Source organism: Cinclus cinclus, chromosome 2 (assembly GCF_963662255.1).
Source record: "Cinclus cinclus chromosome 2, bCinCin1.1, whole genome shotgun sequence".
NCBI classification, from domain to species: domain Eukaryota; kingdom Metazoa; phylum Chordata; class Aves; order Passeriformes; family Cinclidae; genus Cinclus; species Cinclus cinclus.
Window position 1 is genome coordinate 43,097,668 of NC_085047.1, and position 15,656 is coordinate 43,113,323.

At 35.1% G+C, this 15,656-nt stretch overlaps 1 protein-coding gene across 1 annotated transcript in view; it reads left to right on the forward strand.

Moving 5' to 3' along the window:
• The window catches only part of DYNC2H1 (dynein cytoplasmic 2 heavy chain 1), a 148,359-nt gene that overhangs the window by 30,829 nt on the left and 101,874 nt on the right, over positions 1-15,656 (forward strand). The window contains exons 38-53 of the mRNA XM_062514583.1: positions 422-686; positions 1,021-1,228; positions 1,613-1,742; positions 2,638-2,793; positions 3,412-3,671; positions 4,317-4,563; positions 5,258-5,409; positions 5,929-6,073; positions 7,308-7,410; positions 8,631-8,798; positions 8,917-9,041; positions 10,168-10,416; positions 11,251-11,359; positions 12,336-12,449; positions 13,261-13,403; positions 14,653-14,734. Of these exons, the coding sequence (XP_062370567.1) occupies positions 422-686; positions 1,021-1,228; positions 1,613-1,742; positions 2,638-2,793; positions 3,412-3,671; positions 4,317-4,563; positions 5,258-5,409; positions 5,929-6,073; positions 7,308-7,410; positions 8,631-8,798; positions 8,917-9,041; positions 10,168-10,416; positions 11,251-11,359; positions 12,336-12,449; positions 13,261-13,403; positions 14,653-14,734 (2,656 nt within the window). The remainder of the gene's footprint in view (positions 1-421; positions 687-1,020; positions 1,229-1,612; positions 1,743-2,637; positions 2,794-3,411; positions 3,672-4,316; positions 4,564-5,257; positions 5,410-5,928; positions 6,074-7,307; positions 7,411-8,630; positions 8,799-8,916; positions 9,042-10,167; positions 10,417-11,250; positions 11,360-12,335; positions 12,450-13,260; positions 13,404-14,652; positions 14,735-15,656) is intronic.

A 15,656-nucleotide genomic window follows, 5' to 3' on the forward strand; every position in this document is an offset into this window, starting at 1 on the left:
CAAGATGTGAACATGAGACACAGTTTCATTCAAGCCAGGTGCAAATGCCAGTGAATATTTTGGATAGTGAAAGAATGAAATATGTGAATATTTGATTTTTCACGAGCGGTTCTCTGCCTTGTTTTTCTTTACTTACTGTAGAACTAGATGAAGTTTTGTCACTGAAGATTTGTTAAATTTTCATTAAAAATATGCCCAAAGATGGCTATTAGTAATTTAGTGAAATGCTTTTAACATGTAAAATAAATTTCTTAATAAAATGCAGTAATCATCATTTTAAAATATACTGCTAATATTTATGGTTTAAAAAACCAAAATTATAGAAAGTGTCTGCATACAGAGTAAATCTCAGAAATGCTATAAAGTAACATGTTTAATTTAGCTGTGCAGTTTCACATAGCCATTATCTCTCATTGTCTAGATCAAGAAGGCTTTGGAGTTATATGAACAACTGCGTCAAAGAATGGGTGTAGTTATCGTAGGTCCAAGTGGTGGAGGTAAATCAACGCTCTGGCGGATGTTGAAGACAGCCCTTGGTAAAACTGGCAAAGTAGTGAAGCAGTACACGATGAATCCCAAAGCCATGCCTCGGCATCAGCTGCTGGGCCGCATTGACATGGACACCAGGGAATGGTCTGATGGAGTGCTGACAAACAGTGCTCGGCAGGTGGTGCGAGAGCCCCGAGGTACGTCTGAGAGGGACCTGCAGATTGGTGCACTGAAACTACTGACATCGCTTGTTTTCAACTACTTCTTTATGTTGTGTTATTATTTGTGGATAGCATAAGGCAAGGAAAACTTCTGGTAAGAATTGTAGCCCAGAGCCTTGGTGCATTCTTTACAAATTTTGTGATAAGAAAGGAAAAATAGGCAGCAGAAGGTAAAGCATGTGAGGAGTGCCTTCACAGAACTGTAAGTCATAATGAAGGAAGAATAATAAATAACATTAAGATAGCACAGGGTGATATTTCTGAACTGTTTTTCTTTGGTTTGATATTTTATTTTTGTGTCTGGAAATAGATATTACTTCATGGATAATTTGTGATGGTGATATTGATCCTGAATGGATTGAATCTTTGAATTCTGTTTTGGATGACAACAAGTTGTTGACTATGCCCAGTGGAGAAAGAATTCAGTTTGGTTCAAATGTCAACTTTATATTTGAAACTCATGACCTTAGCTGTGCCTCTCCTGCCACAATATCTCGAATGGGAATGATCTTTCTGAGGTAAGACACAGGAGTGAGTATTACATACTTTTGAAGTAAGCAAATACATACTTGCTTTTCTTGAAAGGTATTCTCAAGTGAAAGGAGCAGTTGGTTGGTTGCTTACACTTAGGAAGCCAGCCACTGGGGAAGTTTCTTTAGGTTAGGAAGTTTCTTTAGGTTGCATCTCTCTTCTGTGGTGTTGGTTACAAACTTTTGACTAAAATACCTCAGATTTTTTTCTAAAAGACATTGTGAATTCTTTACTGGAGAGCCCAGATATTGCTTAAAAATTGTTAAATATTTTACCAGACTTTTTCTGGAATTTTGTTGTTCCTTTAAAACAGTCTATTTAAAGACATTGGTGTCTTGTATTTATCTGAATCTTGTTTTCTTTTGACGTAGTGATGAAGATACAGATCTTAATGCGCTAATAAAGTCTTGGATAAGAAGTCAGCCTGAAGAATGCAGATACAACCTTGAAAATTGGATTGGGGACTATTTTGAAAAGGCTTTAAACTGGGTTGTAAAGAAGGTTAGTAAATGAATACTTAATCAAATTTCAGCTTCTGTTAAGTATGATGCATTTTTCTAGTTTAGCACTGGATAGATCATTCCAATTAATTTTTGAACTGTAGTTAAAAAAAAAAAATCCCAGCACTTTTTTGATAGAATTATAGAATTGTAGAATATCCTGAGTTGCAAAGAACCCATGGGGATCATTTAAGTCCAATTCCTGGCCCTGCACAGGACCACCCCAAGAACCAAACCATACACCTGTGAGAGTTGTCCAAACCCTTGTACTCTGACACATTTGGTGCTGTGACCACACTAATGATGCTTCCCAGACTCCCCTTCTGGAGGACTTGAATTTGCATTGATCAAGTAGCTTATGTGCTGAAAGTATTTTTTAGGAGACTTCCCCACTGCTGTGGCCAGTGTGCTAGTGTTTAAGATACGTTATCTCCTCCTGGGGAACATATGTGGTCCTTTTGTGTTCTTCTAATTATTTTTCCTCCTAGTTCTTTTGCCCATGGCACTTTTTAGACTTTTTAAGTCTCAAACGAAAGCCATTGTTCCTGAGGCTGCAAATTCTCTTTGGTGCCAAAGAGCAAGATCCATAAAGAATCTGTTAAAAAGGAGTATTTCCAGTGTACAGTTATGTTTATTCCATATAGATTCTCAAAATCTGTGAGGAAAATTCTGATTGCTTATCCTAAATTACATGAACTCATAGTCCAGAATTAAAATCTCCAAATCAATGCTTAGCAATAATTTAACATCAGGTGAATTTTCTAGAATAATAGCAGTGATGAGATCTTTCCTCAGTTGTGTAAATGTCAAAAAACAAAGTAATAACAGCATGTTAGCAACACATCACATTTGTACTGAGGAATATATTTAAATCTAGTACAACTTTCAATTTACAGAATGACTTTGTAGTAGAAACAAGTTTAGTCGGAACTGTGATGAATGGACTGTCTCATCTTCATGGAAGTACTCATCGTGGACAATTTATTATTAACTTATTGCGTGGTCTTGGTGGCAATCTCAACATGAAGTCACGACAAGAATTTGCAAAAGAGGTAATTTCTGTGCTCTAATTTGATTTTGATTTGTGTTGCCTGTAGGGAAATTGCTGAGAAGTGAAGGAATGTTTTGTGTGTCACTGATACATTGCATCCAGCCCAGATAGCAACCATTTGGTCCTGCACCAAGAGAGAGTGAAATGCCTTTACCCATACTGCTTAGTGCAAGGACCCACCATAGCAGACTGTGCTTGTCTATATGTACCATATATGTAATTCAGATTTATTTTTGTGGGTTTTTTTTCTGTTCAGAATATTTGAAATAGTAACAGGACTTTTCACCTCATCAGGGAGGTATTCTTAGGTATTCTTCTTTTTAGGATGCCTTATATAAAAAAAAATAAAAAAATGAAGGTTTTCTAAGTGCAATTTAATTTAATTTCTTTATATTTTGAAAAGTGGAAGAGTAATATGTTATTGTTTAGTTAAGAACTTAATCATAAAGCATTTGCATGATATGATAGAATTTTCAAGGGCATCCTCAAACTATCAAAGAATTATGTGTTTGATTTTACGTAAGTATTCTTTGAACATTCTTTAGACTAGCTTGAAATGGTAGATCTTGTTGTTAGGAGTATGGATTTAACAGAAGCTTTATTTCAATTTTTTTCAAAGATCTTCACTTGGGCGCAAGAGTCTCCTCCTGATCCAAGGAAGCCCCTGGACACATATTATGACACAGACACTGGAGAGCTAATGCTGTATCAGCTGAAAAAACCTGAAAATCTAACAGCTGATGACTTCAGTAATCTCCAAACACTTCCTGTCATCCAAACCCCTGACATGCAGAGAGGTTTAGATTACTTTAGACCATGGCTAGATATGAATAATAAGCAGCCATTTCTTCTTGTGGGTCCTGAAGGATGCGGAAAAGGGTAAAAAATAGTTCCTATTTTAAGTAAAATATAATTCTAGTTGTTGGACAGAATTTGTAATATTTTTTTTATAATGCTTTTATCATATGACTTTCAGATGGAATATTACTTGTTTAGGTCAATCATTAAACAAACAATATGTAGTAGCAAATAAGTAAATTCTTACGAAGTTCTACCAGGACAGTTCAGACTGTCAGTATGCATCTTAACACATCTGAATGTGGCATTTAGAAATGAAACAGGATCTTTGGAAGACCTACTGCCATGGAGCAACAGCTTAGAGGCACGTGAGATCCACTCTCATTTCAAGAGGTTCTAGATACCTTGTGCAAGCAACCCGATTTAGCACATCCTGTTGCTTTTATTGGATTCCTTATTTAGATGATTTGGGTCACTACAATCAAGGTATTAAATTAGCTGCTCTTTTTGTGTAGCTATGTACATTACACTTTCATTGAATTTTCTGAATGGAAAATGTTAGATTTAAAGGCAAGAATGTTGAATTCAGCAAGCCTCATGCTCCACCTACTCCATTAATATAGGGTGTAGTATATGCATTTTAATTCAAAAACTATAAAATATCTTTGGATACACAGTATTTTAATTTATTTATGCCTATATGTATGTACGTGCTTGGTTTTCTAGGATGCTGCTTCACTATGCATTTTCTCAGCTCCGCTCCACTCAGATTGCTACTGTTCACTGCAGTGCACAGACTACTTCTCAACATCTTGTACAGAAATTAAGTCAAACTTGTGTTGTAATCAGCACAAACACTGGACGAGTGTACAGACCAAAGGACTGTGAAAGGCTTGTTTTGTACTTAAAAGACATCAATCTACCCAAACCTGATAAATGGGGAACAAGCACTCTTGTGGCTTTTCTGCAGCAGGTGAACGCTTACGTCTGTTATTTATAAAGAGACTCAAGTATACTGGATATAATTTAGTGTGTTTAGTAAATACCTACATTTTTTCATTTTAGTGTTAAAACCCTGCATCCTGTATTGGCTTTAGTCTATTAAAGCACAAACAAAACTATGTAGGTGTCAGCCAGAAATAAGATACCATTTTTATTTGGCTGATGTTTATAAATAAATAAAGACAGTGCTCATCTCAATGAGTTACAGTACAATAGACACGTGAATGACAGTTAGATTGCCAGGAGCAGTCAGCATGGATTCACCAGGGGCAAGTCATGCTTGATGAGGGTAGAGAGTGAGTATAGTCTACCTGGATTCATTAAGACCGTTGATGCTGTCTACCAAAAGATCCTCACAAGAAAAACTGTTGAAACAGGCTGCATAAGCAGATAGTGAAGTGGGTTGAAAGTTGGCTGAAGAGCCAGGCCCAGAGGGTGATCATCAATGGTACAGTCTATTTGGAAGCCAAGATCTGTTTTAACATCTTCATTAGTGATTGGGACAATGGAGTCCTGCAAATCTGCAGATGACAAAATTGTGAGGAGTAAGACACCTCAGGCAATTAAGGAAGCAAAAATAGTGGTATTTGTCTCACTATTTTATTTTATTTTGTATGATGCTCTATTGACTTTCCTTTAATGAAGTATTTGTTTAATTATTAAAGGTTCTTACATATCAAGGATTTTATGATGAAAATCTGGAATGGGTTGGTTTAGAAAACATCCAAATTGTGGCTTCCATGTCAGCTGGAGGAACATTAGGAAGACATAAGCTTACCTCCAGATTTACTTCTATTATTCGTCTCTGTGCAATTGAGTAAGTATATATAAATTAGTCTAACTCTCAGAACATAGATTCATTCTTTATAAGGACCTCTTGTCAATTTAGTGTTTACAAAGACGTGGCTGTTCTAGTCTTTCATCTTTTCTCACAGTTTGTGATTGTCAGATTTGGTGCTGTTTGGTGTTTCTTGGCACTGGAGTCCAGCTAAGAGGAATCTACTGCTGCCCATTGGTAGTGAAGTGTTAGAAGTATGTTTCCTGTTGGATAATTTTGCTTGTAGTAAACTGCTTTCTGCAGCTTTATGTTAGGGTGCTATTTGGTTAAAAAGTTAGAGAAATAGGAATTTATTTATTTGTTTTTAAGCTTGACCATATCAACAGATGTATTTAGAAATTTTCTGAGAGTGGCCTAAAGCAATAAAATGATAATTTTACTTAGCTGTTGGATGGAAATGCTGTTCAATGGAATTTCTCAGTAATTGTGTATGTAAGTTTAACTCAGTTTTAATTAAATAGAAGAAGTCCATAATGATTAGGTTTTCCCCCTTTTTAGCTATCCAGAAAGGGAACAACTACAAATTATTTATAGTGCCTATTTGGAGCCTGTACTACAAAAGAACCTGAAGAATCACCCTGTTTGGGGTTCTTTACCAAAAATACATCAACTAGCAGGATCTATGGTTCAGATCTATGAACAGGTATGGAAATCTTTTTTCTTTCTTCAGGGCGAGGGCAAATTCAGATATTTAATTACAAATAATTAGCTTTTGATTTTAACAAGTGATTTGAATGGTTTATCAGTATTAAAATCTAAGTTTATTTATTTTCAATAAAGTTGACATCGGTTTTGGAACTTCTTATTTGTAGAGATTGCTAGGTATTAGAAGCATGCAGAGTAAGCAGTAAGTGTTCTTTCTTTCCCACATATTTGTTTTAGGATTTTGGCACACATCTTAATACTTCTATACTTTCAGTTCCTGATTTATGTATAAAATGTGGATAGTAGTGTTTTACTACTTAATGGATGAGGAGACAGTGTGACAGATGGTTGTGTGCCCAGTTTTTATGGATGCTGTTATGAACACAGAAGGAGATGTGAGGGTGGAGTCCTTCACAAAACATCAAAGACTACCTGTTAAAATTTTACACTATTAAAAGCAGGTGTTTAGAACTGGATACAAGTTCATTTTAGCCTCCCATCTGAAATTTTATGAACTCCTATCTAGCAAAACACTTAAGTTACTTGCTTTTCTTAATCAGTGCATAGCCATACGAGGGAATGTGTGGTGCTTGCTGTAGAATGTGTCAATGTCCCCATCCAGGCAGAAGCATGATACAGACTTGATCCTTATGACTACAAAGTGGGTTTAGTCACTGGCTGACATGCAGCTGTTAGCAGGAGTTTCATATGACCTTATCCATGCATTCCGAGAAATGTGAGTTTAAGTGACGAAAGCACTTATTCCTTGTATGATGTAAGCAGTTATTCCTTGAATTAAAGATGTAGTTGCAAATTCAAATATCCTGTCTGGGAGAAGAGTAAGTATGAAGTATTTTGTAGTGAGAAAGCATTACTAATTTAGTTAGGTTTTAGTGAGAAAATGTTAATAATTTAGGTAGGTTTTTATTACATTTCAGTATTGTCTTTGTGTTTCATATTTGGTATTGTTTTTAAAAAATACGTATTTTGTCTAATAATACTTCACTAACAGCCCTAGGTGAGCTGTGCAGTTGTTTCCATCAAAAATAGTACAGAAAAAACATTCTGAGAAAGTCTTTTGTGGTGAGAAAACAAGATTTAAACAAGGACTGCCTTCATAAAATACTTAAATGTTCACCAACTAAAAAACTCATTCTATCTGGTACCTTAGAAAAAGTGCTTTACATTTTACAATACCATTTTTTTTTCCTTTCCTTAACTCACATTTTTAGGTACGAGCAAAATTCACAGTTGATGATCACAGTCATTACCTTTTTACACCATGTATTCTTACTCAGTGGGTTCTTGGTTTATTCAGATATGATTTAGAAGGTGGTAAGTCACTTTACTTGGTTTTCATTAATAAAGTAGTTCTAAAATGACCTAGATGATTATTGATGTCAGTCTTACTGTTGGCTCCACACTGATCCTGTTAAACTGTGGACTGTCTGTAACTCAATGGAGGGAAAAAATGCCTGACAGCTCATTCCATAAGAGTAAATAAATTTATAAAAATCCAATGATTTTTAAAAATATGTGTGGGAGCTATTTATAGTTAGTAGGTTGGGACTCCATTCTTAACCATGGGAACTTTAACTGTGCCTCCCTATTCTTCACTTTCTTGTTCTGTGTTTTTTTGTGTTTTGTCCTGGGTTTTTTTTAAGCATATGTGTTGTTTTCTGAATTCCCAGCACCTTGCCTGTCATTCTTGTCCTGCTTTACTTGGTTGTAAAAACTTGGTTTATACACATACTTCATTGGCTACTTTCTAATACTGTTTTTCTCTCTGAATTTGGTATTACTGCTATATCATGAGCAATTACTCATTATGTTTTAGCTCTTACATTGATTAGAATGTTTCATAGAGTGCTGTTTAAAGAGGATAAAAGTGATAAGAATGCTGTGCTCCCTTTCCACTTATATTCTGGGACCATGAGATGGTAATTGCAGCTTGAATGATGTCAGAAAAGCTGCACTGGCAATCTATGAATGGGTAATCTCAACTCATTTAAAGATTTCTTAGTTGTATCTAATGTTGACATATGCTTGTGCTTTTCCAGTGATGAGCAATAAGGCTTGTTATTTACTCATCTTCCTTTTTATTTTGTGAGGAATATTTAAGATTTGGAGTCTCTGGGGCATTTTCTAATACGGACTGTTTTGGGTATTTATTCTTACTTTAGTATTTGTTATCACTCTTTCTCTTCCCATTTAAAAATGTCTTCTGGATTTTCTTGGTTTAATTGTCTGGAAAACTGACTTTTAATTTTAACTTTGTGTGCGAAGTTAAAACCTTGTCCGTTTTTGTTAGAAGCTGACGCTTGTTTTAATAGAACTTGCTTTAATAGAATATATTTCATTTTATCTTGTCATTATCCATAAAGAAATTATTAAGAAGCACTTCATAATGTTTACTTTTTCTCTTACATCTCCTTACTGATGCTCTCCTGCTGGTATGTAATTCCTCTCGCTCACTTTCAATTTTATATTTTAAAGTGGAAATTTGAAAATTTGTTTTAAATATGTAAAATTAATTCTCTCCTTAAATTTTGTAGGTTCATTGACACAAACTGCAGACTTTGTATTGGAAGTTCTTGCTTATGAAGCACGTCGCTTGTTCCGTGACAGAATTGTTGACCTGAAAGAACTTCAGGTATTTGATAACATTTTGACCAAAGTGTTTCAGGGTGATTGGGGCTCAGATGTTCTGGACAATATGGCAGGTAAGCCATTTGAAACATACCACACAAACTTGAAATATTTGTTTAGGAAGTGCCTAGTCAAGTTAGCATATGAGTTGAACGCCTAAAGTTTCAAATTTTTCCTTTTTTTCTTTCACAGATACCTTTTATGTAACCTGGGGAGCTTGTCAAGAGGCATTCATCACACAAAGCCAGGCACTACCAGCACATGGGAGGCCACTTGGCAGACTAACCTCAACAGACTTGAAAGATATTATTCAAAAAGTGAGACATGATTAAAGAATAGACACAGCAAGGGTTCACAGCAATGATTCTAGACAGTTTTGGTAAAGAGTAACATGCAAGCAACCAGCTTCATGGTAGGAGTTGCCTCTTGTTCAGAGAATCACCTTTTGCATTTGGTGAAACAAGGGGAGACCAGTGATGTTATGTAGCAGGCAGTAGGAAGTATCATGTAACAAGATTACGTTAATGAAAGGACGTCGGTTGCATTTGCTGCTGATTTACAACAGTTTGATGAACCAAGATTTTGAGAAACATTTATGTCCATATATATTTGTGTATTGTTCGAGTACCTAAGTGTTTTTTTAAATTATTTCTTTTTGAATTTGCAATATGTTAACATGATTTTTGTTTGAAGAAATGCAAATGGACTGTTTGGAGATTTGGCCTGCTGTTGAGCAATGAAATACAAAAAGTGATCTTGATGAGGAAATGAAAATATTTTAGCTTTTCTAGGCTATCTGATTTTTAGGATGAGAGTTTTGAGATTGTCACCCTCAGTCATAGGATATGACAGACTGCCCTTGCAGATGGGAATCTGCTCCCTCTCCTTAAGTGCCAACTTGTGACCAATACACTATATGGGAAATGATGAAATTCAGTGGTCTTAGTAAGCAGGGAGTTTGTAGGTTTTGTTTTTTTTTTTTTGACTGCACAGTTACATTGGGCTTCAAAGATGAGGTTTCAATAAGTATAACAAGGTCATAATTTAATTATAGGATCTGTTGTTGTGTATGTTTCACTAAGAACTTCCATAATCTGCAATTATGCAGCAATTAGGTGTCTAGAACACTCTCCTGAGTGTTAATTAATCTGTAGTCAGAAACACAGACCAGAACACCAGGGTGTTCTGGTGCTGGGCTTAGTGTGATGTGTTCATTATTGATATATTTGTTACTCGTTACAGGGTATGTGAGATATCGAATTTTATCACAAAATTTTTTTTTTTTCAATGAAGACTAGAGTGGTATCTTAAGCTTTTAAGCCCTTCATTTCAAAGTGTGTAAATGTTGGATGTTGTCATATCTCACTGCTTGTATTTGTTGTTTGTAATCAGATTTTTTCTTCTCTCTTTTTTTTTTTTTTTTTTTTTTTTTTTTTTAAATAGGGCGTCATTCATTATGGACGGGACAAAAAAGAGATAGATATTTTACTGTTCCACGAAGTCCTCAGTTATATGTCCAAAGTGGACAGAGTGCTGAGTTTTCCTGGAGGATCACTTCTTTTGGCAGGACGGAGTGGTGTAGGTCGTCGGACTGTTACCTCTTTGGTTAGTCATATGCATGGAGCTGTTCTGATTACTCCCAAAATTTCCAGAGGTTATCAGCTGAAACAGTTCAAAAGTGATCTAAAATATGTAAGTCACTCTGTTTCTCCTATTTTGTAATGCTGTAGGTGTATGTAAAAAAAAAAAGAAAAGAATATGGGAATTTTGAAGGACACAAAAGGTTGTGTAAAAGAAATATTTTAAGGGAAGAAAAATGACAGTCTAAATAAAACAAGTAATTTTTAAGGATTTCTCACTTCAGATGTATATACTATTCTTCACAGTAAATAACTGAAACTACACTTTTGGAATACCAGAGTTCTTTTTGATTGTTGTAGAACTTAAAAATTTGAAGTTCATGTGAATATTGGAAAGGCTTTTTCATGTATATATTTCCATGTTGGTTAATACTTTTATTTTCTGTTTACTGTGATCTGCCAGTTAATAGTAGTTGAATCAAGTAAAATTTTATTGATGGATGAAAGTGTATATTACTTAAAATGACATATTACTTTAAGCCAGATGTGAGCCTTGTATCAACAGTTTCTCATTTGCTTCAGCAATGCTAAAGAAAATTCTAGTTTTATGCATACACAAAAGAATGATACAGTTCTATCATTGAGTCATATACATAAATATACTCTACGAAAGAGTATGTTTTAATTATATTTTCATTACTAAACTGTATATCTAGGTAAAATGTCCTTCATATTCGGTATCTCTTTTAACTGAACCACCTGGAAATCTTTTGTAAATATATAATAGTGTAGATGCTGTGGAGAAAATATATATGTAATATGTAGTCAGGGTAAGCTTATTGATCCTTGCAAGATCCTTGTTGGTCCCTTCCAGGTCAGGGTATTGTATGATTATCATTCTCTTCTGAATAATACACTGAGATTTAAATGTCTTCCCTGCTTCTAGGTGATGGAGCTTGCAGGCATTGAAGCACAGCAGGTGGTATTGCTGCTTGAAGACTATCAGTTTGTTCATTCCACTTTCCTGGAGATGGTCAACAGTTTACTGTCCTCAGGTGAGTCAAATCCAAAGAGATTATGGTACTGCTTTTACCACAGAGACTTAGCTCAACGAGGTAGAATTCGATGTTTTCTAACTTTGTCAGAAGGTTTAGTTAAATTTCTATGCTGTTTTAATTGGAGTACTTGTACGTAAGAACCTGACTCAAGGTTCACTTAGTTGTCCCTTAATTTACCCTATGTACAGGTGCTTTCAGTTCCTCTAATTAATTTCAAAGGAATTCTTTATAACTGTGTAATAGCAAAATGAAAATGCATTCTACTCTACAGCTTCCCTTTTATAATAAGACTGAAAATTGAGAGGTTTCCAATGCTTTACTAGATTGTATAGACTGAGTCCTTTAATTAAATACTCATCAGCAAAGCTCACTTTTCTGAAGGTAGTGAGATGATAAATATCAATAACAAATAACAAAAGTGACTTTATTTTACTGTCCGGCTTTGTTCCTGGGTCAGAGAGAGGATCATTAAGGACTGAGTCAAAGTAGCTAAATGATTTTTTTGGAACTGCCATAGTTTAAGAGCTGATTAATAAGAAGAATACCAGATTTTCCTGTCTCTCAGATGCTACCCCAAATCTGCTTACAGTATCAGATTTTCATCATCCATTGTTAAACTTTATGTCTGAGGATCTAGATGACTACTCACTTTCATGTTCCTGGTGTATGACAGTTTGTTTTGATTATTTTTGTATGCAGTGGTGGGTCACTGTCTTTGGGTAGATTTGCAAGAGCTTTTTTGAAGCACATTTTAGCAATGTAAACAGAGTTGATTGTTAAATAAAATCACTGTTGTTTTTTTGTTCCCGTGGTATCATGAAAAGAATGATTAAGTATGTGGGATAATACGAAAGTATAGAGGTGAATACTATAAAATTTCAATTCTCTATACAGAGGACTCAAGGGAGGCCTTCAAAGTAATTTAAAGAACTATAGTGTATTTTATCTGACTTTTAATTCATTCTTGAAATAGGAGAAGTTCCTGGGCTGTATAAAGTAGAAGAATTAGAATCGTTGCTATCTCCTCTGAAGGATCAAGCTTCACAAGATGGATTTACAGGACCAATTTTCAATTATTTCACATACCGTATGTCAACAGAGATATGTTATAATTTAATATGAAGTTTAAAATCTGGTATAATAATGGAAAATAATATCTAACATGGTCTTTTTATTGTTTGCAGTTTTTACTTTAAATTAGTTATTAAATAGCAGGCAGGAATAATATTTGTGATATTTGAGGGCAGAGAATCCTCAGCTTAAAATTTATTTTTTTGTTTGAAATTTTGAATTGATGAATGTTCTACAAATGTTATGAAATCTGCTGTTGAAAGCAATTAGAAGGAAGAAAGCTTTAGTTCCCATTTATTTTCTGATTAGTAAAGGTTTTATATGTATCTAGTAACAGAGATTTCTTCTATTTGTCAATTATACCAAAAAATCACTTAGGATTCTGTGTTATTATAAGCTAATTAAGATAGGTTTCTAAATTATTTGTATTTCTTTCTTGGCCCGATGAGGAGATTAAATAGTTTAGAGACAAATCAAAGAATATGACTGAAAGAATACAGTCATAGTAGCTGACCATGGAGCTACTTCTAATTGGTTCTATTGGTCTACATGGATTAGAATAAGAACCTAGTGCTCTCTACTTGAATACTGTCAGCTCTTCAGAATTAAAAAATGCACTGTAGTTTGCATAGTGAGAATTCATGGTATTAAATAAGGTTCTACTTATAAATAGTCCTATTCTAGTGTGATTTGATGTTATAGGCTCTTTTTTTCCCTAAAATTACCTTGTGATAAGTATTTGAAAGAAAGTAAAACGTTATATTTGCAATAAATCTACCATCATGTAGTCAGATTGTTGTGTACTAAAAATTGTTACATTTTCTTAGGGGTCCAACAAAATTTGCATGTTGTCTTGATCATGGATTCTACCAATTCAAATTTCACAATAAACTGTGAAAGTAATCCAGCACTGTATAAGAAATGTCAGGTTTTGTGGATGGAAACCTGGTCAGAAGACAGTATGAAAAAGGTAAGTTGCATTAATTGTGACTTTAAAATTAGTATCCCCAAATATAACTGAGCTCTGGTGAACAAGGTTAAGATATTTAAAGTTGTGAAGGAATAATTATTACTGTACTTATTTAATACCTTTGTACACTCTTACAAAGACAGAAAATTCTGCAGAACAGTTAAGTATTATTAGCATCACTATTTTACCAGTAACATTATGTTTTGTTCTCTCTGTGGGCTGACTTGAACAATATGCTGACTACTATGACTCTGATCAAACACAGCATTTCAGAACAAAATACAAACAAAATGTTAAAGGCAATTGTTTGGGATTTTGGTGTCAGGTTGGCCTGCAGGGGTGACTTCTATGAGAGGCTGCCAGAAGCTTCCCCCATGTCAGGTGGAATTAGGGCCAGCTGGCTCCTACAAGGATGTGCTGCTGGCCAAGGCTGAGCCCAACACCATTGGTGGCACTGCCTTTGGGTTAACATTTAACAAGTGAAAAGAAGTTGCCATACAGGAGCAACTGCATCCAGAGAGAGGAGTGAGAAAACATTTGAGAAACAGCTCTGCAGACCCCAAAGTCAGTGCAGAAGGAGAGACAGGAGGTGCTCCAGGTGCCAGAGCTGAGATTCCCCTGCAGCCCATGGTGCAGACCATGGTGAGGCAACCCATGAAGGTCCACATTGGAGCACAGATCCACCTACAGCCCATTAAGAGCCCTGTGCTGAAGCAGGTAGAAGCACCTGAAGGAATCTGTGTCCCCATGGAAAGCCTATGCACTTATATGCATGTGATTGTCACGCAGAGCAGCACAAACGGAGCCCCTGAGCACTAACACAGCGCCAGCACAGTGTTGCCATCATCCTGTTCAGCTCTCTGAGTTATCTCCCTGAAGGTCAATTAGTGGGTAATATGTACATGGGCAGAATGTGGGTTAAGACTGTCTTATTTCCTCTTGAATTATATATACCTTTATAGCTTCTACGTTTGTGCTGTTGTTAGGTCCTCTGTGAATTAGTTACACCTTCTTACAGCCAGGAAAATATCTTCCACTTGAGAGAATAGGAAGTTTTTAGTGACATGGAAAGGCAGAATTTATCTTTATAATGCTAAAATATTCTGTACATTCTTTATTCTGACTAAGTATTATTTTCAGTCTTTTCAAAGGAGAAACTAGATTGAAGGTTTCTGGGTTTTTTTCCTAATTTTAACTCAAACTGTCATTGTTCATAATTTTCATGCAAAAAATACTGTCATTGTTTCAGATACCTGAAATGCTTCTGTGTGATTCAGATGAACAAGAAAAGATGGGAAAAACACAAAAAGAAGTTAAGAAAAAGCATTCAGGTAATATTTAGATAGACCTACTAGTTATTATTCTTGTTATTAAATACTTGATCCTGTGTTGGACATAGCTAATAACACAGATACTTTGAGTATGGGTTTACTAGCATATTCATAGACTTTGGTGTTGTTCACATGGCAGGCATTTTGGAAAAGGGAGCATTAGTTTGGAGCATAACATCCTGGCTGATCAAATGTCTCCTCTGTCACAAGCAGTCACTGTGTAAATTCAATTTTACAAGCTGATTTAGCTGGACTTGTTTTGGTTAGTGTCTTCCTTCTATATGGATCTTATTTCACAGTCTGAAAATCTGATGTTTTGAGAGTTTTTCAGTTTATATATTTCATTATTCTTTTTGTAGAACTTCATTTTACTTTATTAATTTCAAAAACTACTTTCTTGTAAGTAATGCCTGTTTTTCAGAATAATTATTTTTTACCATAAGACTTCAAATTTATTCATGTTAAAAATAGTGTCTCAAACATGATCTAAGAGACCAGTGGCAGCACTTACTTGCAGAATACTACTTTTAGCCACTTTCTATGAAAGTAGCACTTAATGGTCATGGAACCAACAGAATCTGGGGGGGTAAGTGGATCACTTGGAGTTTCTTGTTTTCCATTCATTTTTAATAGGCCAGTCAGAATAGTGACCAAAAATACTTGGTGTTCACATTACCATCCCTCTTCATCGTAGATCATCGTAATTATTGTAGGCTGCAGTACTTATTAGAGGCACTCATTTAAACTTAGATATGCTTTAGCAATTTTTTTCTTTTGTAGGGTAGTGCAGTTTATTTTGCAGTATCTTTGGGTTTCTTTTGAAGAACTGTTCAACAAACTGAATGGCAGGAAAACCTTTTAGTCTACTTGTCATCAGAGATAAGGCAGAAGACAAAAACTCATGGGCTTTATTCCTAAAACA